This window comes from Apostichopus japonicus, chromosome 12, assembly GCF_037975245.1.
Source record: "Apostichopus japonicus isolate 1M-3 chromosome 12, ASM3797524v1, whole genome shotgun sequence".
NCBI lineage: Eukaryota > Metazoa > Echinodermata > Holothuroidea > Aspidochirotida > Stichopodidae > Apostichopus > Apostichopus japonicus.
The window spans coordinates 30291320-30315399 of record NC_092572.1 but is presented as its reverse complement, the minus strand read 5'-3'; the positions used below and the strand labels follow the sequence as shown (position 1 = coordinate 30315399).

At 38.1% G+C, this 24080-nt stretch overlaps 1 protein-coding gene and 1 long non-coding RNA gene across 8 annotated transcripts in view; both read left to right on the top strand.

The window, feature by feature from the left end:
• The first annotated feature begins 4730 nt into the window (after positions 1 to 4730).
• LOC139977650 (ferredoxin-fold anticodon-binding domain-containing protein 1-like) overlaps positions 4731 to 24080 on the top strand; it is a 33617-nt gene continuing 14267 nt past the window's right edge. For 2 of the 6 annotated variants that reach the window (XM_071987123.1, XM_071987121.1), the window contains exons 1-2: positions 14646 to 14934; positions 15236 to 15303. In XM_071987123.1, the coding sequence (XP_071843224.1) occupies positions 14784 to 14934; positions 15236 to 15303 (219 nt within the window). In that variant the 5' untranslated portion in view covers positions 14646 to 14783. Of the gene's footprint in view, positions 4872 to 5584; positions 5738 to 6213; positions 6455 to 14645; positions 14935 to 15235; positions 15304 to 15366; positions 15631 to 15786; positions 15855 to 24080 lie in introns of those variants that run through there. The other 4 variants (XM_071987127.1, XM_071987126.1, XM_071987125.1 and 1 more) reach the window with 4 other exon arrangements.
• Positions 19263 to 21448, top strand: LOC139977069 (uncharacterized). 2 transcript variants are annotated; one of them, XR_011796414.1, is made up of 3 exons: positions 19263 to 20057; positions 20740 to 20896; positions 20989 to 21448. It is a non-coding gene; the product is annotated as an uncharacterized lncRNA (long non-coding RNA). The 2 variants fall into 2 exon arrangements; XR_011796413.1 differs by having other exon boundaries at positions 20984 to 21448.

Here is a 24080-nt window from a genome sequence, read left to right as displayed (position 1 = left end):
ACAGCACTGCACCGAGGCCATGGAAGCTAGCGTCTGTCTCCAGTATAAATGGCTCCGTGAAGACTGGATACCCAAGGATAGGAGAGGAGAGAAGTTTCTCCTTCAGGCTGCAGAAAGCTTCTTCATGCCCTGATTCCCATTTCTCATAGAAGGTGGGAGTTCTCCCTGGCAATGTTGTACCCTTGACTTTCTTTTTCTTACCCACCTGGGTGGAGCCTACAAGTGCATGTAGAGGTGCACTTATCTTCGCGTAGCCTGGCACAAACCTCCTGTAATAACCCGTCAAGCCCAGGAACCCCCTTAGCTCCTTCTCGTTTCTTGGTAGTGGCCAGTCCTTGACAGCTCGAATCTTTTCAGGATCGGGCGATATTCCCTCACTTGACACAACGTGTCCCAGGTATCGGACTTTCTTTCTGAAAAGTTGGCATTTACTGGGCTTAAGCTTTAAGTTGTGCCTCTCCAGTCTCTCGATAACCATCTCCAGACGAGCAGTTGTCTCCTCTACAGTTGAGCCAAATACCAAAATGTCATCAAGATAAATCAGAAGTGTTTGCATATTCTGATCGCCAAATATGTGATCCATGAGTCGCATGAACGTTGCCGGAGCATTGCAGAGTCCGAAAGGCATTCTGAGGTATTCATACAGGCCTCCGGTACCTGCTGGAAAGGCCGTTTTCTCCACATCTTCCTCTGCAACCGGCACTTGGTAGTAGCCATGAGAAAGGTCAAGGCTGCAAAAATATTTTGCCCCTTTCAAAGCATCCAAAGCCTCCTCTATCCTCGGCAAAGGATACGCATCCTTTCGAGTCTTGTTGTTGAGAGCACGATAGTCAACACACAACCTCAGCTTTCCATCTTTCTTACGGACTAGTACAACAGGCGAAGCAAAAGGGCTGCTTGACTCCTGTATGACTTTCTGCTTTAGTAGCTTCTCTAGGTGTTCTCTCACCTCTTGCCATTCATGTGGTGGTATCCTCCTGTGTGGCACCTTTATCGGAGTGTCATCACTAAGGGGAATTGTGTGTTTGATCTTGTCACAAAACCCCACATCATCATCACTGGTGCTGAAGACTCCTTTATGCATGGATAGCATCCCTAGTACCGTTTTCATTTCTGACTCTGTGATGTCTGGACCAAAATCAATCTCAGGTAGAACTTTGTCATACCATTGGGTTTCACTTACTCTCTGCTCCTGCAAGGAAACATTAACTGGCTTGTTGAGGTCTTCAACTGCTCTCAGAATGGCAACCGGTGTTCGGGGCTGTAGATAAACATCACGAGGAGCTAGATTCAGTACCTGAGACAGAATCCTACCATTTTCTGTCACTTTCACCATGGTAGGGCAGACGAAGACACCATTCTGTAGGTGGGTGCTCAAATTTTCTTGCTGCTCTATGAGGGCCTCATATGGGGTCTGTGACACTGCTGGCTTCACTGTGCATTCGACTAACACAGCTGTCCTTCCCGGCAACAGTACCGGTTCCTTACCAGCAATCCTCACCTCACAGATTCTTCCCTCCTCATCCCCAAGAGAGCCTGCCACTTTCTCCTGATATAAGGCCAAGACATGAGCCCACTTATTTCCTTCAGAAAGAAGTTGCTGCAAGTAGCTTTCACCAAGTGACTTCTTCAATAATTCGGACAACTGCTCAAAGATGTTGGACCCCAGCAGGCCAGGAACTGCCGCCTTACGCTGCGCCATGGGCGTACCAACCAGATCCCTGGTAACAAGGAACCCAGCATAAAAATTCTGCCCCAGAGCTGTCACAGGTAGTTCCGCGAAGCCGACATATGGCACATCTAGCCCCTGAGCCGCAGACAGCTGCAGTACGGTGGAGATGTCTATCAGTTCCTCTGATGGGCAATTTTGGTAGAAAAAGGATTCCGTAATAGTTGAAACCTGCGCCCCAGTATCAATTAGACATCTTGTTGGAACATTACTTACTTCTAGTGTCACCTCTGGACATTTGCCAACCGCCTTCTTCAGTAATGAGCCAGTTGTCAACATCGAGACACCTGCTGTGCGACTCTTCACAACAGGTGGAGCTAGTTTAAATTCGCAGGTTGCTGAGTTGAGGCTGGGCTAGCTGCCATTTTCTTCATCTCCGGACAGTTTCTCTTTATGTGGTCCGGTGAGTTGCACTTAAAGCAGAGCCCCCTACCAGGAGGGTGTTGTTGTCTCCCTCTAGTGACAAATTCCAGCAACTGATTGATTTGTTCCTGTTGAGCCTTAATTTGTCTTGACTGCTCTCTCACGATGTTTTCTACAGAGGTTTCGTCAGCCTTCAATTCCTCAGTCGCAACATTTCTCGGTTTTGGGTGAGTCTTGGTTGGGCGCCCATACCAAACAAGGGCTTGATCCCTGGCATCAAAGAAGCTTAACTTAGGGTTTTCGAGGTTAATCCTCCTAAGCTCTCTGCGAAGGCCTTCGTCTCTGACAGACTCTGCAAGCCTTCCCTTCAAGTTGCTTTCCCTGCATGTAGAGAACGAAGAATCTAGGGCTACAATTCTATCGTACAGGTCAACCAGCTCCAGCGAACACGTCACGAGGTCTTCCTCCTCCCTCTGCCTGTAGGAGAAGAATCGCTGCTGGAGAAGAGCTAGGCTCTCACCATCCCCAAATACTTTCAGCAGTACCTGAAATATCTTCTCAGCATCTTTGGTAATAGCATCTCCTCTGCCCACTATCTCTTTCCTTGCCTTACCAGCCAGGTGGTCAAGAATGTACGCTGGCTGCTCGCCCGCCGTCATTCCCCTCGATGCCTTCTGTCCCCTTACATCTGCTACCCATTCAGCAATAGTTTGGTCTCCTGGCTTCTGGGGGCGGTCTTTGAATCTTTCAAGGCGTCTGTCGTGGGAGATGTACATCCGCCGTATCTCGGGCGTGACGTCTGTAGCACTTGAGGCAGTGCTTTCGACTTCCTGCTTCTCCAACTCAGCTTTCATCTGTGCAGATAACAGTTTCTCCGCCTCCAAAGCTTCTTTCAGAGCAGCGAGCTCAGCCTGTAGTTGCTTCTCCATCTCGACTCCAGCCAGTACTGTACCTCTATCACCATGTACCTTCTGACAAGCCTACGTCCGCCTTAGTTGAATACCATGAAGAGGGGGTTGTCAAGGGTCTTCCACATCCTGTCCGTGACGCCAAAATGTAACAGGTGGAGTACAAAGAATAGTCTAAGACGCCATCTGTGGTGCTGTGATCTTTATTGTGGAACTTGGCTTTGTTCCCCGAACAAACTCCCCTCTTCAAACTCCTTAAAACTAGATGATCAAGTCGTTCTGAATACACAGCTTGTTACCAGGTGATCATCTTCATTAAAATGTACCCCTTAGAAGAGCAGGATACGGCAAAATAGTTAAAGATAAATGTTTACGATTTGTTTAGCACATGTGTTGTTGTAAGAATACAATGAGATGTTAGCTTTTTTCCGAGGTTGAAGTTCCCCAAATCCCATCAGTACATTCAACTTGGTACTAAATAGAGGGCGGTATTTACAATCTAACATTCTGTGCCTGTCACAATAGCATATTGATAACATTAACAGATACATTGGTGTACAGGGTGATGATCATTAGCATGCTGTCTGTTTATAACTTATAAGATTAGGGAGGCCAGTTGGTTGATATTAGAGCAACAGCAGGGAATTCAATAATTTTAGCAAAGTTGGTTTCTCTTTTTGTGTTATTTCCCAGTGATGAAACAGCTCTAGTGGCTCAAATGCAGAGTAAGCTGGTGACCTACCGTGGTCTACGAGGGGCACAGTCAGTGGACTTAGTCATTCGTAGAAAGAAAGTTATCAAAACTGCCTCTGATGTAATTAGAAAACAGACAGAATTTTCCTTTTACAAAGATCCAGTCATCCATTTCTTTGGTGAAGATGCAGTCGACCTTGGTGGGCCAAAAAGAGAGTTTTTTAGGTATGTTTTGGTGTTTTAACACATTTTCTTTTTCTCTGTCTAATCTTTGTTGTTTGAATGATTAGTATAGAAGCTCTATTGCTTTGCTAGAGGTCAAAGTTGCATGAATGTTTATGAACCTCAAACTTGAATCTTCCAGTCACTTACTATTCCTTACCTCATAATTGTGTGGTTATATGATTTCATCTTTAAGCTTGTTCCTGGTATTTTTCTAATTATATGGCATGTTAATTGTCTTTAGATGAGGTGAAAAATCATATGATGTCAACCATAACCACTTTGTGATGATGTTGAAAATAATGATAATGTACATTCGTACCATAAGTTTTTCACTAAAGGTTTAAGGGTGACACTATCTTATAATCATGTCTATGGAAAGTTCTGAAGTTTTGGTATGGAATTGTTGGAATATTATTATCCCCATGCCAGATAAATTGCTAAAAAGGACAAGCTCAATGCATTTTTGCATTGTGTTTATCTCGTGTGCCTATGGAGTTTTGTAGCAGATGTCATAATTATCAATAGCGTGTGACATCTTCGTCCTGAAATGAGCTTTTGTTTTGTTAATGAAACCTGTAGATGCCATTGTAGTCTAACATACTTACTATGCCATCCTGTTTCTCAAATCAAGCAGTAAATAATACATCAATTTGGTACATCATAGACCAAGTGCACTTTAGCATCTTTTGTACATCTTACTTTGTAACAAAGTGTTCATAATCCATCTTGGTGGTCTTAATTTTATATTTTACAGATTGTTGTTGACACAACAGTTGGCATCCCTCAGCATTTTTGAGGGAAAGCCTGGAAAGCTTTACTTCTCCCATGACATTGATTTGTTGGAAATGGGGAAGTATAAGCTGGCAGGGCAATTCATTGCTTGGAGTGTCCTTCATGGTGGCCCTGGGTTCCCTATGCTGCACCCAGGATTGTATAATCTTATGGTCGGGAAGGTAGGCAAGCCAGAGGAACAAATTGAGATATCAGATGTTACAGACATTCATGTACTGTGTCATTTAAAGATGGTACTTTCTTTGATTCTATTCTATAGTGATATAAAATAATGAAACGTTGATAACTACCATTGTGCCAAAGAAAATGTCAACTTATTCACTAATAAGTAACCAGCTTTGAACATGTCGCTGTAGTGTTTACTCTGTAAGCTGTGCAGATATATGTTACTTTTCCATTTTCAAAAGTAAACATTTTATAAATATTATTGAAGTTTTGAGGTTATAAAATGTTGCTTACTCTATCTTTAGAACAATGTTTTGTTTTCTGTAAAAAGTTACCATATGAGGTAATATAATTGTCTTGATCACATTTTCATGCTTCCAAATAAATTATATGAATATATTTCTAAAGAGAAGTTGGTAAGCAGAATCTTCAGTGAGACTTGAAATCTGAGTACAACTACATTATGACACATTTGCATAATTACTATGCTAATTGCGCATACAGAGCACAACAAGCCCAAAAATTAAAACTGTTGTGTATGTCAGTTGATTAAATGTTCAAGGAGTATTTAAAATTACATTCAATACATCAGACATTGATCATAATTCAAAAGTGGTTTCCATGCATTTAATGTGTTAAATTTGACTACCTTTATTTTGTGTAACATAAAACAGACTGTCCATGCATTATTATTTATTGACCCATGTAGATCGAAGGTATATCATCTGAAAGTATGATAGACCCAGCAGGCAGCGGTGAGTGATTGGACAGCCAACAGTGGATACAGTAAGATCTATTCTTTGTCTATTGATTCCAAAGAAGACACCATCAAGGCGCTGGTCAAACAGCATGTATTTTACAGGTAAGGATATATATCAAATCAATAGTTACATCCACGGTTGTAAGTTCATGACAACAGTTTTCTACGTATAAATACATTTCACACTGTGTAACAAGTTGAAAAAATTAAAGATAAAGTAAATAGTATTACTCACAACCATTAAACGGTATGCTGGTCATATCTCATGGATCTTTTTTGTTCCGATGCTGTGGCATCCATTCGAACCTATGCATACGTGTGGGTGCTTGCTTGCTTGTGTCTACATGTGATGCCCTAGCTTGTACATAGTGTCTTAAGAAGGAAATATGTGATTTATGTAATACTTGGTATGTCGGTTGTGGTAAGCAGATGATCTCTATCATTTTTAGTGGGGCTTCTTGCATATAAATGATTGGGCGGGATTACTATAAAATTATTTTAATATCAATATCTCTGCAACTGTTTGTCCTATTTAGTTTATACTTTGTATGGTGATGTAACTACATAGTATATATCATTTTTCACTTTGGCTGAAGTGGAAGAATTCCAAGAAGGGATGAACAGTGTTGGTGGGTTTTGGCAAATGATTGCTGAAGATCCCATGCCATTCAAGCCACTACCTAACATCAACTGCCAAAGAGCTGACTTTTACCTCTTTAAAAAAATTATTCAAAGTCAATTGGTCAGATGACATTGTGAAGGAAGACCAAGAGGGGGACACTGTGTTCTGTTGGGAGCAATTCCTTCAGAAATGCCAAGGTAGGTGTATGCTTCTGCATACATTGTGGAAGATGTATAGATGTAGAATATGTATAGATGTAGAATATGCATAGATGTAGTCAGGGTCAGTGTGTGTGTGACGCATACCTTGCATGCATGATAACTGTATGTTAAATTGGATAAAATGCATATTTATTCGAGTGCAGGGCTTAAATCAAAATCTTTAAAGTATAAGAGGAACATAACTCAGGCATTCTGAGGAAATTTGTATTCAATTCATTTGTATGGTTCTTAAGATATTCGCAGATAAAATTACCACGTCGGCTACCCAAATTGAGCTTGAGCAAGCAGGTGTGATATCACCTCAAATTGATGAGCAATGTTTTTTTATCTCATCTCCCTACATGTAATGTATAGGGAGATGACATATTGTACTTCACCCCACATCAGAAATGTGAGGAAGTGTGTGAGCAAAAACAAATGTCGCAAACTCCTACACTCTAAGACCGGTCATGTTAAAACTTGGTGGGTAGGTGCCAGACCATGTAAACTCTTGCCAGCATGATTCATGATGTCAAAGGTCAAGAACCCTAAGAATTGCTTTTAAGCCAATTTCTGCTTATCAACATGTAGGAAAAAGGCATTAAACCATGGATGTGATATGTATTGTAATGTTCAAATATTAGGATAGGACAGATTTAGGGTCAGGGTCAAATTATTATGTATATTTATGAAGAGTAATTGTGTGGACATTCCAGGTAAAACATCATTATCAGCTGATGACACTACAGAATGAGCATTTGCAGACAGAAGACACCATATTAAAAGTTGGGCTCTGGTCACTGTTCAATAATTGTAATAACCATGACACGAGAAACCATTGTGCATTCCTACAATTTCTTACTGGTTGTTTTAATTTGCTATTGAAAGATTATTTGCTTTTAAATGTAAGTAATTTGAAGAAAATTATTATGAAATTTTTTTTGGGAAAAAGGAACATGCCCATTCCCTGGCCTGGTTGTCGAAGGCCTGAAGCTGGTGCTAACTCTATTAACACTTTATTGTCGATATCTTTGCATTTCTGTAGCTGGTGAGTGCAGCATGTCGGCAGAAGAAGACGATGAGAGTGTTGTTGTTGGGATGCATCATATCCTAAGATTTTGTACCGGTGCAGACTCCATACCACCTATTGGGTTTGAAAAACAAATTGATATCAGTTTTTATACTCTGGTCGAAGGCATCAAGCCATATCCCACATCATCAACGTGTGGCTTGGAATTGCATCTACCAAGGGGTATAACAGATGCAGTAAAATTTGCCAGATTGATGACAGAAGCAATTCTATGTTCCCCTGGTTTGGAAAGCAGTAACTTCTGCTGCTATTGTTTCACTTTTATTTCTGCTATAATGGGTTTGGCAACACAACTGTTGTATATTTTCTTCATTTGCCCCTCATTTTCACACACTCTCACTTTGACTGACAAACAATCTCCATATAAGTTTCATCATATTTAATTGTGTGCATGACATCAAGTAAACACGAAACAATGCCCAACATCCATATTGGGCTAGAATGGTAATTATGCATTTCTTACATTCCAAACTAGTCACTTGCCATAAAAACATCTTGCCATGTAAAAATAAAAAGAAGATATCTACATGCCTTAATTCTTTCAATCTTAACATATTCATGTTTATTTCCATATATTTCTTATACACTTGAGAGTACAAAGTGTATCAACAGACAAATATTATATATTCATGTACTTTTTCACGTTCAGCCAGCATCATAGTATTGTAATGCAGCTAGTTGAGTTGGTCATTACCATTTTCTCCTTTAATCTTTAATCCCATAGCAATACAGCTGATTAGCTCATATATTCAAGTCTCACCCTACACAAGTTTCTGTTTTGTTTGTGCATGGGAACGATAACAATTAGTACGTATTGTCTTGTAACAAATCAGAACTCCCCCCTAAAAAAAATATATATATATTTATAGATATATATATTTATAGATATATATATATATATATATTTATAGATATATATATATATATATATATATATATATGATCGTAATGAGTTGGAAAATCCAGAACCAAACCATGAGTTGGAAAAAACTTCCAGCCTTCACCGGGATTCGAACCTGGGCCCCCCCCGCTTTGTAGGCGGACACCCTAACCACTAGGCTATGGGTGCTAATTGTATGTTCAGAGGTTGGAAACCGGTAAGGAAGGTTGTAATTCCATTGTTGGCGTTTGTCACCTGTATCGAACAATACTATAGTTCTGTTTTGGTGACATTTTTTGCCTTACTCAAGAGATCAAACATGATGCTAACCAACTCGAAATCATTTGTGATTCCTAAAGCCGGATCTTGAAAGAGTTGAGCAGAATATATATATATCCTTAAATAATGGCCAATTAACATTCAATAAGTCAAACAAAAACTATGAAATGTCTTAATTAGTATGACATGCTGCTCTCATGTTGAACAAAACTGGGTAGAATTGGTTTACTTTCTGTTGATTTAACACCAACTCAATCGGCTGCTTTCATGTAGTTGCCTATGCTTGCCATATTTATTAGTGTGTGTTTATCAGTAACATTCAAGGCATGTGTTGTATTTATGCTAAGTGTATTCCATGGTGTAATAAGGCTACTAGACTAACATTTTGCAATTAATGTGTTAAACTAGAACAGGTACTACTAGTTGCCGACTTAACTTCTGGTTTCACATGTAATAAATTAAAGCACAAATACTTAGCCTAAACATGTTTTATACAGATCTTTCATTAATTGTTTATATACATTATTGAGAACTTTAAGCACATCCATAGTACTACTAAAAGCAGAGGATAAGAACAAACAACTTTGTTCTATTGTGTTCTGATTTTATCTTATCTCACATTCAATGCATCGGGAAAAATGCAATTTTGTCAGATGGAAAAAATGTGCACATATCAAACCTTGAACAGTCAAACCTTTGATTTTCATGAAGAGATTATTTCAGATATCCATCCAATTGTTCTCAGTGATATGAATAGAAAATAAAATATACCTGCTTGCCTTACAGTATTTACATTAAGTACTATTATCGCTGAGTGTTTTGGGCAAACGTTAATACCAATGACTTTCTATTAAAGGTTAAGAGCTTGGGCTACAGTGACAGTGAAGATCCAGTTTACTTTATCTTTAGTATCAAGCCTTACATTAGTCTTTCTACAAATAACTAAGTCTAAATGAAATCATTTGACTGTCACAACCCACTCTTTTGGTAATAGGGGGGGGGGGGGTGGAATTGTATCATGGTTTACTGAAGTGAAATGGTTATATTATAAGTCACTACTATCAATTAATGCAATAATACTTTATTTTACCAGGTGCACAGTTATATCAGTTTTGTACAAAATGTAGTTTCTTAGCATGATATAATTCCATGTTTGTATTATTAACAAAGTTTGAGGTGATAAATTCTTGTGTTTCCTTGCAAGCTGGTTTGGTTTACCAACATGTGCTAACAATTAAACATAGGGGGCGTTTTCCCAGTCTATAGAATTTCACCTGTTCTGTGAACTAGAAGCATTACACAGATGAATTGTAATGCAACTTCTGTTTTAGTTCTTTGTATTTCTTTTGTATAAAGGTGTCATAAAAATTTAGTTAAGGAAAAGGTATTGGAAATTAAGAGTAAGCTAGGAATAGCTCATATTGATATATTACACTGTTTAATCATTGGGCTTTACAGAAAAGTGTGATGTATTAGTTATTATCTAATCGACCATCCTTTATTACCGATGTGATATATTAGCTATTATCTAATCGACCATTATTACTCACTGTATAATATCACCTGTCATATGCCTGCAACCTACATACCAATAGGGTCAGCTTGTGACCCTACCGGACTCCTGCTGAGTCTGCCTTATTTATATTATTATATAATATAAGATATGGATGAGGACAGTTGTGATATGGGTACTGACCAAGGAAGACACGGAATAAATGGTTAATGTATACATTCGTTTCTTGTGTACTTATTTATTCAGGTTTATTACATTCTCCTACTTACAATATACGCGTGCGACATAACAAAAAGTTGTTGGATCAGTTTTTCTCTTTACCAAAGTACAGTCAGTAGACATTTACATAAAGAAACCAGTGATGAATGCTTCTTTAACAAAAAGGTAAAAAATTATAAGAACAAGAGATTAATCGAAAGCAATATGAAAGGTATTCATTTATTACAATCCATACAAAAAAATATTTACATATAAATAACTATATTCATTAAAGCTTCATTTGTGTCTCTTGTAGAGTATGCATATCTTGTTTGCGAGACATAAGGTACAGTCGCCCGTGGCGGTGCCTAAACAAGCCTGGACTAATATTTGCTGACTAAGTCATTATATGGTGCAAAATCTTTTCTAGGTTGGAGAGGTAGTATCTTGGGCATATATTTTCATAGTTTTTAAGCTTAAACATTGCTAGAGATTTTGGCTGGGTAACGTAAGTTTTTTAACTCTTTGTCAAAGGATGGTTTAGAGCATGGTTGTCCAACCTTTTGCAGAGGAGGGCCACATGGAATGATTATGATGAAGGAGGGGGCCGGCCGCATGAACCCTACTCTCGATTATTTGATTTTTTGCCCGAAGCCCAAGGCAACAAAATGTGAGCACTGCGCACGGAGCGCACTGATTTATTTTCCTTCCTGATAAAACAGATGAATAAAGTCCAGCCGCCCCCCCCCCCCCCTTCGCTGAGAGTGTCACACAAACTGACCTGTATGCAGTTTTTTGGGCCCAGAAGGTTCGAATGATTGATTATATAGCTTCAAATTGTTATCAATAAATCTGCTCACTAAAATTTCGCACCATACAAGCATCTCTGGCGGGCCGGACGCAACCCTGCGGCGGGCCGGACTGTGGCCCGCGGGCCGTAGGTTGGACAACCCTGGTTTAGAGCTACATTCCAGTAATTGTTTTCCTACAAAATGGTTTGATGTGGTCTAAAATAAGGTGACCAGACGTCCCCGATTTTCGGGGACAGTCCCCGATTACAGTGTGCTGTCCCCGATGAACAAGTGTCCCCGAAAATGTCCCCGATTCGTCAAAATGTTCAGGAATTTCGAAAATATCCCATATTATTAGTAGAATAATTGTAAAAACAAATTTAGTCAAGTGAGCAGTCGCAGAACGTAACAGGTGGGCCAGTGTAAAGTGGAAACACTGTTAAAAAATATGCTAGATCGATCTAGCCTAGCACTCTTTCGACCGTATAATTGGCAACTACGGCGACACGACACTTATAGTGTGAGCATGAGCAACTCACAAGCTCTTAAAGAACCACGTAAAGTTAGTGAATTTCATCAAAAAAAAGCTACATTTTTGAAAAAAAATGATGTAAATAGTGCTACTAAGTATAACCATTTTACATCTAAGCACCTTAGGCACTTGAAAATTTTTCAAAGGGGAGGGGTTTACCCCCTCCCCTTAGACCCCTCCCCCATATCAGTCACGCAATAAATGTCCCCGATTCCAGTCAGGAAAATATGGTCACCTTAGTCTAAAATGTATATCAAAGTGCGATTTTAGGTGAGACCAAAATTTACTTCTTTAAAGATTTTGTACTAAAAGTTAAACCTGCACTTACATTCCTATATGCCAATTTATAATGCAAATTACATTCTGTGTTGAACTTGTATGACCTTGGGCATATGTTTCCACATATATTGGAACCTTTCACATATGCCTTGGTAGGAATCTTTAGGAAAAACAAGGTCTTTTAAGTTTTGCTAAAGTTAAAGGGTTTAGAGTAACAAGTTTTCAGTAGTGGTCAAGTTTCCATGTAAGGTCATTCAACGGGTGACTTAAATATAGTAAACTACATATGATTTGCCTGTATTCATTTTTGCTTTTATATTGTTTTGTAATAAAGTTAGGAAACATTTACCCAAACCATTTCTCCATTTACCCAAACAGGACCTTTTTTTAACTGTCCCTGACAATGTCAAGAATGTGAAGTATAAATGTAGGAAGTGTAGTAATAGTAACAGTTTACTGTATGGTCTGATTATAATATAGCTTGTGTCAACTTGAATGTGCATAGTTTACTTCTGCTAAACTGGTTTAACTTAATGGTAAATGAGGTTGTAGATAAATTCCTTAGCAGCACTGAAGTAACTGATTTGGTCTTCATCAACTAAACTGAAATTATCATTGAGAGCTAAAAGCTGATCCTCATTCAGTAATATCCCTCCAGGGATGTTGACAGCTGTGGTTTCATTCCCTGCCTGCTCTGGCATGTACTGTTTAAACTCTGCCTGCATAAAAAAATAATATCAATACTGTAAAATTGTTATATTGCTTTCAGTGGCAATGTTGCAAAATAGGATATACTAAAGATATTGTTGTGTAGTCTCTTTGATCTACATTGTTACATCTTCAATTGAGTTCTCAATCTTAACAGCAAGGCAGGTCCTGTACATTCTATTTAAATGATCCCATACATTCTGAGTGAGCATCAGCCACAGTTATGGGAGGATATAGAATGGGGGGAGGGGTTCTAATTTGGATTATATTCATAAGTTTTGATGAAATAACCCACAGAATAATTACAAGGAAACAGATTGAAGGTTTATGAAAGCAATAGTCACAGCCATGTTGCCTTACAATTGTTCTAGGTTTACAATAACAATGGATATTCCTTAAGTGATGAACTGCAATAATGCTGTGCATTGAGGGGCTATTCTGTGGTTGATAGCCCAGTATGACAAAATTTCAAAGTTTCAAGTTGAATATAAAAAACCCAAATAGTTAACCCAAGAAAAGGCCCATGAAGATGTTTTGAGGTCAAGTCAAAGCAGGCCTTCCATTGCATAACCTAATTTGTTACCATGACAACCCTTGTGTTGTATACATAACTCGATGTGACAAATGCTAAGTCAGTTGGAGTCAAAGTGTGCAATTACAATGTTAAGGACATTAAGCACTATATGATTCTTTCACTTTGCTAACAACTTTTTACAAGTATAATTCTGATTAAATAACTTATGCAATGTTATTACCTATGCAATGTCATAAGACTGTTGTTTGCATTATAATCAATGAAGGGGAATTTAACATTTTATTAAACAAACCTTATCCCACAAGTGAGGAAACTATGACAGAAACAAACAACGGTTTGTTATTACACTATCAACTTTGGAACAGAAAATTCTGTCTTGAATTAACCTTCTTTTCATGAACAAGTTGTATCCCAATGTGGCACCTTCACTGCAAATTTCAGAAAAATCAGCCACCAATTGTAGTAGAAGTAGGCTTTATAACAAAGAGACAGACATTTTACCCATTTACATTAAGTGATATTAGTGGGTTGAGCTTAAAACTTACTGTGAACATATCTCTCCAAAGTCTTTCAATTCTCTGATTGTGGACACTCCTTCCTGTAATGAAGTGCCCACGCCTTGGCCCTCTTAAAGGATGTGCCATCATGAATGCACAGACACTGGTATTCTCACCACCCTTGTCAGATCTGACTGTCCATGGCAACCCATTCTGCAAAACACCTTCCTTAAATGCAGAAAGCATTGTGTGAATCCCTGTTGTTAGTGGAGCACCTTAAGAAAACTGGAATTCTGCTGTAACCATCAATGCCCCCATGTATTACATAACGCCATCTTAAAAATTAAACATGAAAATTGCATGCATGATCGACAGTTGGTTTAATTATCAAATTTAATCTTTTAAGTTAGAAAACAAACATGAATTACAACCATGATGATTCCTGTTCAAGTACTACTGTACAGTAGTACTAATGTACAGTAGTCCTACTTTAGAAATTAATAGCAATGTCAAACAAAGCATCCACTGGTGGTTGCCACATATTACACACACACAGCATCCAATTTGTGTACTGCACATATGATAATATCATTACTGTCGATTGTTATAGGATTGAAATTCTGTGTCTGCCTCCATGCAATATCAGCCGTTGCTTAATATTCAAGATTCAAGAACTTGAATTTTTTTTTTTTTAAATCACCATTTTCACACATCTTCTAACATGTGGGTGGCCTCAAATTATATGTTAAGCATGTATGCTTTATGTCAACTTCCTAAATGTATATTGGATGTAGGCCTACCTTATTAATTTATGGTTTCCAACTTTCCATCAATATGCCAGAGTGAGTTAGGGCCAGCAACACTGTACTGCCTTCTGTGAAGCGCTACTCTCTTTTTGGTTACATATAACCAAAGATTTATTAAAGTGATGCCCCGTAATTTTACTGTGCGTTACTCACAGGATTAACTACGGTCAGCTGACCTGAATGGACCAATAGGATTTAGGAATCTTTACTAAGTATGAATGAACGTAAGTTTAGACAACAACGGAAGTTTAGACAACCACGAAAGTTTAGACAACAACGGAAGTTTAGACAACGAAAGTTTAGACAACAACGAAAGTTTAGACGACAACGAAAGTTTAGACAACAACGGAAATTTAGGCAACAACTTAACAAAGTGGCTATTGTTACGACTAGTCGTAAGAATAATTCCCGACTACGCATGCGCAGTTGCTATTTACATGACCAGGAGTACTATTTTTACGACGAGGAGAAACAATAATTTCCGGTTAGGGTTAGGGTAAGGGTTAGGGTTAGGATTGAGGTTTAGGGTTATGTTTAGGGTTAGGGTTACCCCTACTACATGCGCAGTTGCTTTATTTACTTTACTGCGCTTGAATTTGCCTTTGTCGTAAGAATAGTTTATAAATAATTGTTACGACTCGTTGTAAGAATAGCCACGGCCACAACTTAAGTTTAGGCAGCAACAAAAGTTCAGGCGACAACGGAAGTTTAGGCAACAACAAAAGTTTAGACAACAACGTAAGTTTAGGCAACAACGTAAGTTTAGATAACAGCGCAAGTTTAGGCAACAACATGGTAAAAACAGCAGCAACAACTTTAGTTTAGACAGCAACAAACTTAGTTTAGACAACGAAATAAGGTTGCCCTTTTCGCGTTCCATACTATACTGTGTCTGACAAAATTGAAAACGGGCATAGCAAAATTTATTATCTACTCTGGTCACTCAATAATCATATTTATCAAAATTAGCAGAATCGGTACCCATGCTGTCGATAAGGCTATATAGCGTTACGAAGTAACGATTAGGACTGGTTGTAACAAACTAGGATGACATGATCAGAGCTGGTGAGTAATATTGTTGAGAATTGTCTCTTGAATGTATGTTACCGTGTTCAGTTCAGTTAATATATTTCGCATATACATAGACATACAAAAACAGTGCAGTAATGGTATATAATATATACTGGTTAAGCAGTACGTCTCAGCAACCTTTGCTGGAGCGTCCTCCTGGAGTCTTGCTACATGACCGAAAAATCTCAATCTTCTATGTGCAACTATGGATGACCAAGGTGTTTGTTTGGTTTCGTTGTAGAGCTCATCATTTGATAACAAATTATGATTGGTCCATCTAATGTTGAGAATATTTCGAAGTAGTCTCCTTTGAAAAGTGTCAATTTTGCGATCAAGGGCCTTCGAAATAAAGTCTCAAAAATCCTAAGCTTAATGTTCCGGCTTATGTTTTTGCTTTTGAAAATGCTCGACAGTGTGTTGAGAGCACCGTTGGTTATACCAATTCTTCGGTTAATAGCATGGTGGGCTCATAATTGACGCACTCAAGGATTTGATCAACGATGTCTATCAAGGAAAAATCCAATGTATATATGTGTTTTTCATATGTAGTTCCTCAGAAATGTTATGATCTCAAAATATTGAAGGTTCTGTGCTTATGCACCGTAAAATTGAGCAGAATTTGACCACAAATTGTCTGCCCTGTCAAGATCTTTCATACCCCTAAATTGACACATTCGTCATAAGATAACTGTAGTGTAGGCCTTAGTATACATCCATTGAGTTTAGATGCTGTTTGCTATGAGCTGAGCCTCTAAGCTCAGACAGGTCAGGTCCCAGAGAGTGGTGTTATCATATTGAGGTAATGTTGTTATTTCCAAATGCCCAAAAAATGTGCAAAACTGGGGGAGGGTGTTAAAAGCTTAAAAAATACTGTACCACAATTTGGTCAGCAAATAGCTGAAATGGATTCAAACTCATGAAATATGTAATTCTGCTTGACTGCAAAAAGGTTAGGTGGCCTGCTGTATCGTTTCTAGTAATAGTTGAAGGTGCGTCAATTACGGAGGTGCGTCAAATATGAAGCCTTTGCTATACAGGATGCTAGAAAAAACATAAAATGTTTATCTAAGATAGTAACCCAGGTAAAGAAAAAGATAGAAAATAAGAGAACTAAGTAAAAAAAGGAAAACAGAATTTACAAAACAAAATTGACAATAATATGAATCATGGTACTTGGAAGTTAGATTTATACTCTTTGATACCTAAATGAAGCACATGATTTTAAAAGTCTAATACCAGTTATTTTACAACAGTAATTGTTTAGCACAAACTTTCCATGTTTAGAGCGGTGTCTAGTAACAGAGAATAGTACATTTGTTCTTGTGATGTTTGGGATTCTGACCCAATTCTTGGGTGTTTCGAAAGACACGAGGCAGTGCATTGTTAACGTATTTGTAAGCAAAAGTACACATTTTGAAAATATGAACATCGTTGACTTTGAGGTTTCCACACCGTATGATATCCTAGCATAGACTAGTGCATAGTATATCTGGACAGCGACGGTGAGTGGAAGTGAACATCTAAGGCGATAGAAAATGCCTGTGTACTTGATAAGGCTGTTGCAATTGTCATCTATATATGGCTTGAAGGTCAGTTTATCATCAATAAGAACCCCCAAGTATTTGGCACTTGAGTTGTTCTACAGATCTGAGTATTATTAAGAGTAAAGGAATCTGGGCAGGGATGAAAATCATGCTCTACAGTGAAATACTGTATAATTGGTTTTACCAAGGTGTAGTGTACAAGTCTGTTTGTGTCAAACTAGTATTTTAGTTTCCCTATAGTCGCTTTGGCCTCGGACTGAAGGTTTACACAATTTGTGTCATCCATGACAAGCACGTTCGTGTCGTCAGCAAAGAGCCTCAAAGGATCTTTAGGAACTATACGTTCTAATATAGTTCACATAAATAAGAAATAACAATGGTCCCAACACTGACCCCTGAGGAACGCCAGTATTAAGAATACACCGGTCGGATAAAATACCATTAACATACATACACTGTCTTCTATTGGATAGGTAGCTGGACATGACATCATACACTGTATGCTTTTCCTCGAATGCCGTGTGCATAAAGCTTTTTAAGGAGAATTTTATGATCGACAGTATCAAACGCCTTCTTCAGATCTAAGAACATTTTCGCCCTTGTCCAAGTATGAAAGAATACAATGTAACATTTCAAGAATAGCATGATTAGGGTCATGACCTTTCCTGAAACCAAACTGAAAATCAGAGAGGATATCACTCTTATCCCAATATTCACAAAACGTTTTTCAATTATTCTTTCAAGTGATTTGTTGAAACAGGGTAATAAGCCAATAGGGCGATACTATAGTTTTCAGGAAGTTTGTGATCACCCTTTTTAATGATCGAGACAATTTTAGCTATTTTAAGGCCATGGGGTAGATACCAGAGGAGAGCACATGATTGAATGGGGTACACCCCTCAGTCCGACAAGTTTTCAGTCCGACAAGTTTTCAGTCCGAAAATGAAATACACGTTTTCAGTCCGAAAATGAAATACACGTTTTCAGTCCGAAAATGAAATACACGTTTTCAGTCTGAAAATGAAATACACGTTTTCAGTCCGAAAATGAAATACACGTTTTCAGTCGGAAAATGATATACACGTTTTCAGTTGGGGAATGAAAGCATGCAGTTTTAATGCCATAATATCACCAATAAACGGGGACAGCCCGAACTGCTAGTAAAGAAATCGATTGAATCTTTCGTATTAAGTCTCACATCACTGGCCTCAACAAAGACTTGGGACCCCTTAACAACTATCAGTTCTACAAATATGTAATCCGTTCTTTGCTCCTTAATCTGCTTCCTGTATAGTCATGGTGTATTTGGTTCTAATTCCATCAATGCAACTTACACTTATCTAGCGTCATACTTTCATTGTATTACATTTTTTACTTTTCATTCGACTGCTAAGTATTGCCGACGATGGTCTCAATATATTTTCTAAAACTTTACTCCTTATTTGTCAATTATGAGTCATATGATATATATATATATATATATATCAATATATATATATATATATATATCAATATATATATATATATATATACTGTATACTGTACATATATATGATAATTTAATAATATATAGGCCTATATATATAACAAACAGTATATATTTAAGCTCCGACTGAGAATGTGGATTTTATTTTCGGACTGAGAATGTGTCGGACTGAAAACTTGTTTTTTTTTGACTAAAAACTTGTATTTTATTTTCGGACTGAAAACTGTCCCACTGACAACTTGTTTCTTCGGATTAAAAACATGGATCTTATTTTCAGACTGAAAACGTGTCGGACTGACAACGTGTACCCGATTGAATGGGGACAATGACATGAGAAACTGATTTCAAGACATTGGGAGTTGAATTCCATCCGGGAGATTTAACATCTTTCATCTTTCAAAGAGTTGATCCCTTTGAGTATTTCTTCTAACAGGTGAAAGAAAAATGGCGGCGAACCAGTATCCATACACTGGTCAGCGTCAGAGTTGCAGTGAATATTTTCTTCAAGTTCTTTCCCTACAGTATATTTGTGAAGTAGTCGTTAAAAGCCTTGGCGATACCAGCGGCATCACTTATAAATGTCTTTATTGTTGTGAACAATGGTATTAGGCCATCAGCTGAAGGTCGAAATTCGCTTGTTTCGTTCCAGCAACTGCGGGTCTAAAATTTCTCTACAGCATTGAATACATAAATTAACTAAGATTAATGATCCAAAAGTTCTCCATGTACTTTCCTGCAGTTTTTTTGCAATTCCGCTCGAAAGATCGAACTATATTTTTTATTGCGTATGTTAAGAAACCTGCCGTTTTACGTTCAAAAGTTGTGCGCCAGTGAGATATCTGTACCATGTGATATGAATTGTCCAATGAGCCATGAGTTCTGTGTGCAATCTTTGTAGAAAACAACAAACATGGCGGCTCCCACGGGCGCTAGTCAGTCTCCGACACACGGAAATCTACAGTGCTCAGTGCACATTGAATCTGTAAAATTTGAAGCATTCAAGGCATTGACGAATAAACGATGGAATAAAGTTACTTCCTGCGCTAAAGATTGGCTTAATCTCAGCGGCGGAGACAGTGATATCGCCGTACTACTGATTACTCCATGGCCTACTACGATCAAGCGTGTGTTCAACAGCATAGTATGATGGGGTTCCACGATAAGTGTTACAGGCGGTTCATTGATAGCAAGCACATTGCTGCAAGAAAACGGACAGTTCCAGAGGAGACCCCATATGATTTTAAACGAAGAATTGACTGAAAAGATCGAGGAAACCAAGCAGAAGCTCTGGTGTATTGCCTGTTCAATTTATTATATGTGGGAAAAGAAACAATACATTACTAGGCGTTGCAAACGGGACAAGCTGCAGCAGGCAGAGACTTTCGATGGAGGTACAGTAAGCCTAAGCATACTACACGACTCTACTTGTACTTCTGTGGCATAGTTGAAGTGTTTAGAGAAGTTGCATAATGCAAGATCAGTAGCTCTTAAGGGATAGAATCCAAGTCAAAGGGCACAGTGTTGGACTTGAACATAATATAATTACTTAGTGGCATCGTCATCTGATTTGTTTTGTTATAAGGTGGTAGGAACGGAAATTTGTTTCAAATTCTCCATCTGGGGCACTAACCTAAGTGTTAAATACAGGCTTCATAGTTTTCTTACTGTGGCCCTTTATTTGAATGATAGAGATATTATATTAGTTAGAAAAATAAGTGTAACAAAGGTGCAATATGGTTAGGTTTGCAAGGTCTTATGGTCAGCCTGTCTAGCTTTACCAAAATGAACAAGTATCTGTCTCCTTTATTATTAGTAACAGATATAATCTACCATTGTATAATTTAAACCATAACATTAAGAGATAATGTACTGTACTGTCAAAAAAAGCCTGTTTTAATTCTTTTTTGCATGACACTGGTTTGCAAAATTTGAATGTGTCTTTGTTTGTCCATAGATAATGAGCAGATCACATGGTATATAAATAAAATTGTCTTAGTTCTTATTTGTTCAAACTTACATTTTGATCAACAGAAAATGCAAAACAATTTGCTTTTTTTATTTCATTTTATTAAGGTATTGCTTCGACAAGCAGCAGAGCGGGAAAAAGATGAGCCCAGATTTTATGAATATTAGAGGAAAAGACCGTGTTGCCATTGAAGTGAGGTACCACTCTCTATGTTGAAGAAACTAGATACAATTCTTGACAAGGAAGACATACAGATATTGAAAGGTAAAGTACTCTCTCAATGTGTGGTTCATTGAGTGTTCAGGGGTGGATCTACCATGGTACAAGGTGTTCTGTTCATCTCCTCCTCAGAGCAGAGTTTACCACCAACAAAAGATGCTCTGATCCAGCATGTTAAGCGCTGCACGAACCAGGCTGCTATTCACAGTAGGGCATTGCAGCCAAGGATTGATGCACTCTCACCAGAGGGACATGGATGTAAACTTGAAAATGATGACCTTATAATCACTTGGATGACGAAGCCACCTGACCCAGATGTTTTGCTTCAGTGTGTCAGCAGTAGCTGTAGAGTCGGCAAATGTCTTAAAGGAAGATGTTCCTGAATGAATGCACAACTACCGTGTACAGACCTATGTAAATATAGAAATTGCAGCAACTTCCAAGAAGATGTTGAGATTGTTGATGCAGGGGAAGATGATTTGGAGGATGAACTGTGATGGTGTTAAATCTCGATATCTTAGTCTGAAATTTTAATCAAGTTTGAAGTTTGTGAAGAGGGTTAACTTTTTCAAAGTCATGTTGTCATTATTTTGTTCCCCAGAGTTTAAAGGAACCAGTAAACATGATCTTATTCATATATTCATTTTAGCTATTAGTAGTTTTACGTAGATTACCCTACCAACCAGACACCTTTGATAAATATCCACATTTTCTTCAAATCACACTTTTTTTTTAGAGGGGATGGGAGGGGGGAGGAGGGTGTTATGGGCATGCTTTACCTCTTGCATATTCACAACTACATTTACTGATGACGATGACGCAAATACCGCGTCCTGAAACCAGTCAAAGGTTTATATACTGTTGTTGGGGAACCATCGACCCTGACCCTGTTCCAATATCACGGTTCTTTATTGTTTGCCGTAACATTTCGTTACCTGTTTTATTCATATTGTTAATATGTTCTGTGCATCTGTTCAAGTTTTGACTGAAGGATATTCAAGTCTTTAGTGACTTTTATTTCATCTAATTATCTTCACCTCTACTACGGAATAGACTTTCCCTTTTCCATACCATATCTGACTTCCATGCAGTGAATTGAAGTGGATACTGTTAAGACTAGTACAACTGTCCTTGGATGAACTTTAATCACTTATTAATTCTGCGCCGCGCCTTTTGATGAAGAACCTGTATCTTGAATCATCGCAAAGGCCCAGCTCTACTACACCATTGAGTGTATCGACCCAGTCTTAATAGATACATTATTTCTTTATATCTGGGGCTTAAGTTAACTGTCTTTGTTATTCACTTATTTGTACCATTCACCTTTATTATTCATATTATTTGTAGAATATAGAACTATTATTATTCAAAATACCATTCGAAACCTTGTCGATCTTTTCTTTTATGCGTTAGCTCCCTTGGAAACTCTTTTTGCAGTAATACGAATTATAAACATGTCGTTTCAGTAACAAGGAGAAAGTACCTAGTTTTGCAGGAGACTGTAGAAAGAGTACTAAGGTAACGGATATATACCGACTATAACTTTATTTCACATCTACGATATGCCATGACGTCTTAGTGTGCCAACTTATATATTGATTTATACAAAAGAAATAGCTCACTGGTCTTGGGGCATTGGTACATCTCATTGTAACTAGGGATTTAGCTACATGTAAAGTAGAGGGGGAGGGGGTCGCATTTGTAAAACAGTTTGGATGGGGAGTGTAACAATTATGGAGAGGAACTTTTCATTGTATGTGTATATTTACGCATACATGCACAGACGAAATGCATTCATAACATAGGGGGAAAATCTAAAAATATTTGATTTATTACAAAGCATTATATCTGAGTTTATTAAAAGTGGTACATTTTTATAATTAAAACCCTTAAGTTATAATGTGCAAAAATTGTATTTCATATTTCAAAGTTGAAAATGTGATTTTTTACCATTTTGGCGAAAATGGAGGGGGGGGGGCACAACTTGTAATGTCTGAAAACAACCCTCACTGACCCTTAGACCAGAATCCTCTTCCACCATTCTTGTAACCCTGACCCAACTATTATACAAAAAAAATATATCAGTCGTAATTTAACATATAGTGGTATGTATGCACCACTGTACCAAATCTAACGTTAGCACATGTGTTCCTAATACATTGCATCGTAGCACGTAATGTCTACATAACATACCCAATTTCAAGGGTTTCTTACAAAAATACTGCAGGAAATCTTTTGGAGAACTTTTGATATAATGTTTGTGATGCATTAAACTACCCCAAAATGCATTAAAAATCTAGACCCGGTGTTGCTGGAACGAAACTGATTTTACAGCCACATTTTGAGCTTCAGCTGATGGCCTATATTAAATACTGGACTACTCTTCCTTTTTGGTTCCTTGCTTTTTGCAAAGCAAGGAACCTATGCGTTCAACTTGGCGTGTGTGTGTGTGTGTGTGTGTGTGTGCGTTTGTTTTGCTATCTAACCGAGGACTTGAACAAAAGAATTTCAGGTCCTCGGTTGTGATTTCTAAAGAATCACCACGTCCTCGGAAGAATTCTATTGTATGGGGTATTGTTAAAGTTAGGGTACGTGGATTTGAACAATGGGAAATACAATGGGGTCCTCGGTCTGAATGAAACGCAAACATGTACGCGTGTGCGTGTGTGTGTGTGTGTATGTGACGCTTGGCTTGTGTACACGATATCTCAATAAGGAAATGATGTATCATGATCAAACTTGTTGGGTGGATAGCCCATAGTGAGAGGAAGATCCCTATTGTTTTTGGTGCCCGCAAAGGTCACCAAAGGTCAGTTAGATGCCAAAAACCAATATATTAAAAACAGCAATAACTCCCATTGTCAGGGTCCGACATGGTTGATATTTTGGGAGTAGTTGTGAATGGGGTAAGGGATCGTTTCCAAACTTAACGGTAATGTGATCGAAGGTCAACAAAGGTCAATTAATGATAAAAAACTAGTATTTTTGCGATAACTTGAGAACGAAATGTCCGTTAGGGTTGGGAGTTGCTTTAATGTTATCCAATTGTCGACCCGCATCTGGGTGACCCTTGACCTCAATTTGACCTCTGGTGACCTTTACGTGTTTTGGGGGATTTTTACAGTTTTGATGCTATTTTTAGATGTCAAAGGTACCTTCTGATCATAAATGTCAATAGGTTGACCCCGTGTGACCTTTATGTGCGAAGTTATATGGGGTCAAAGTTTTT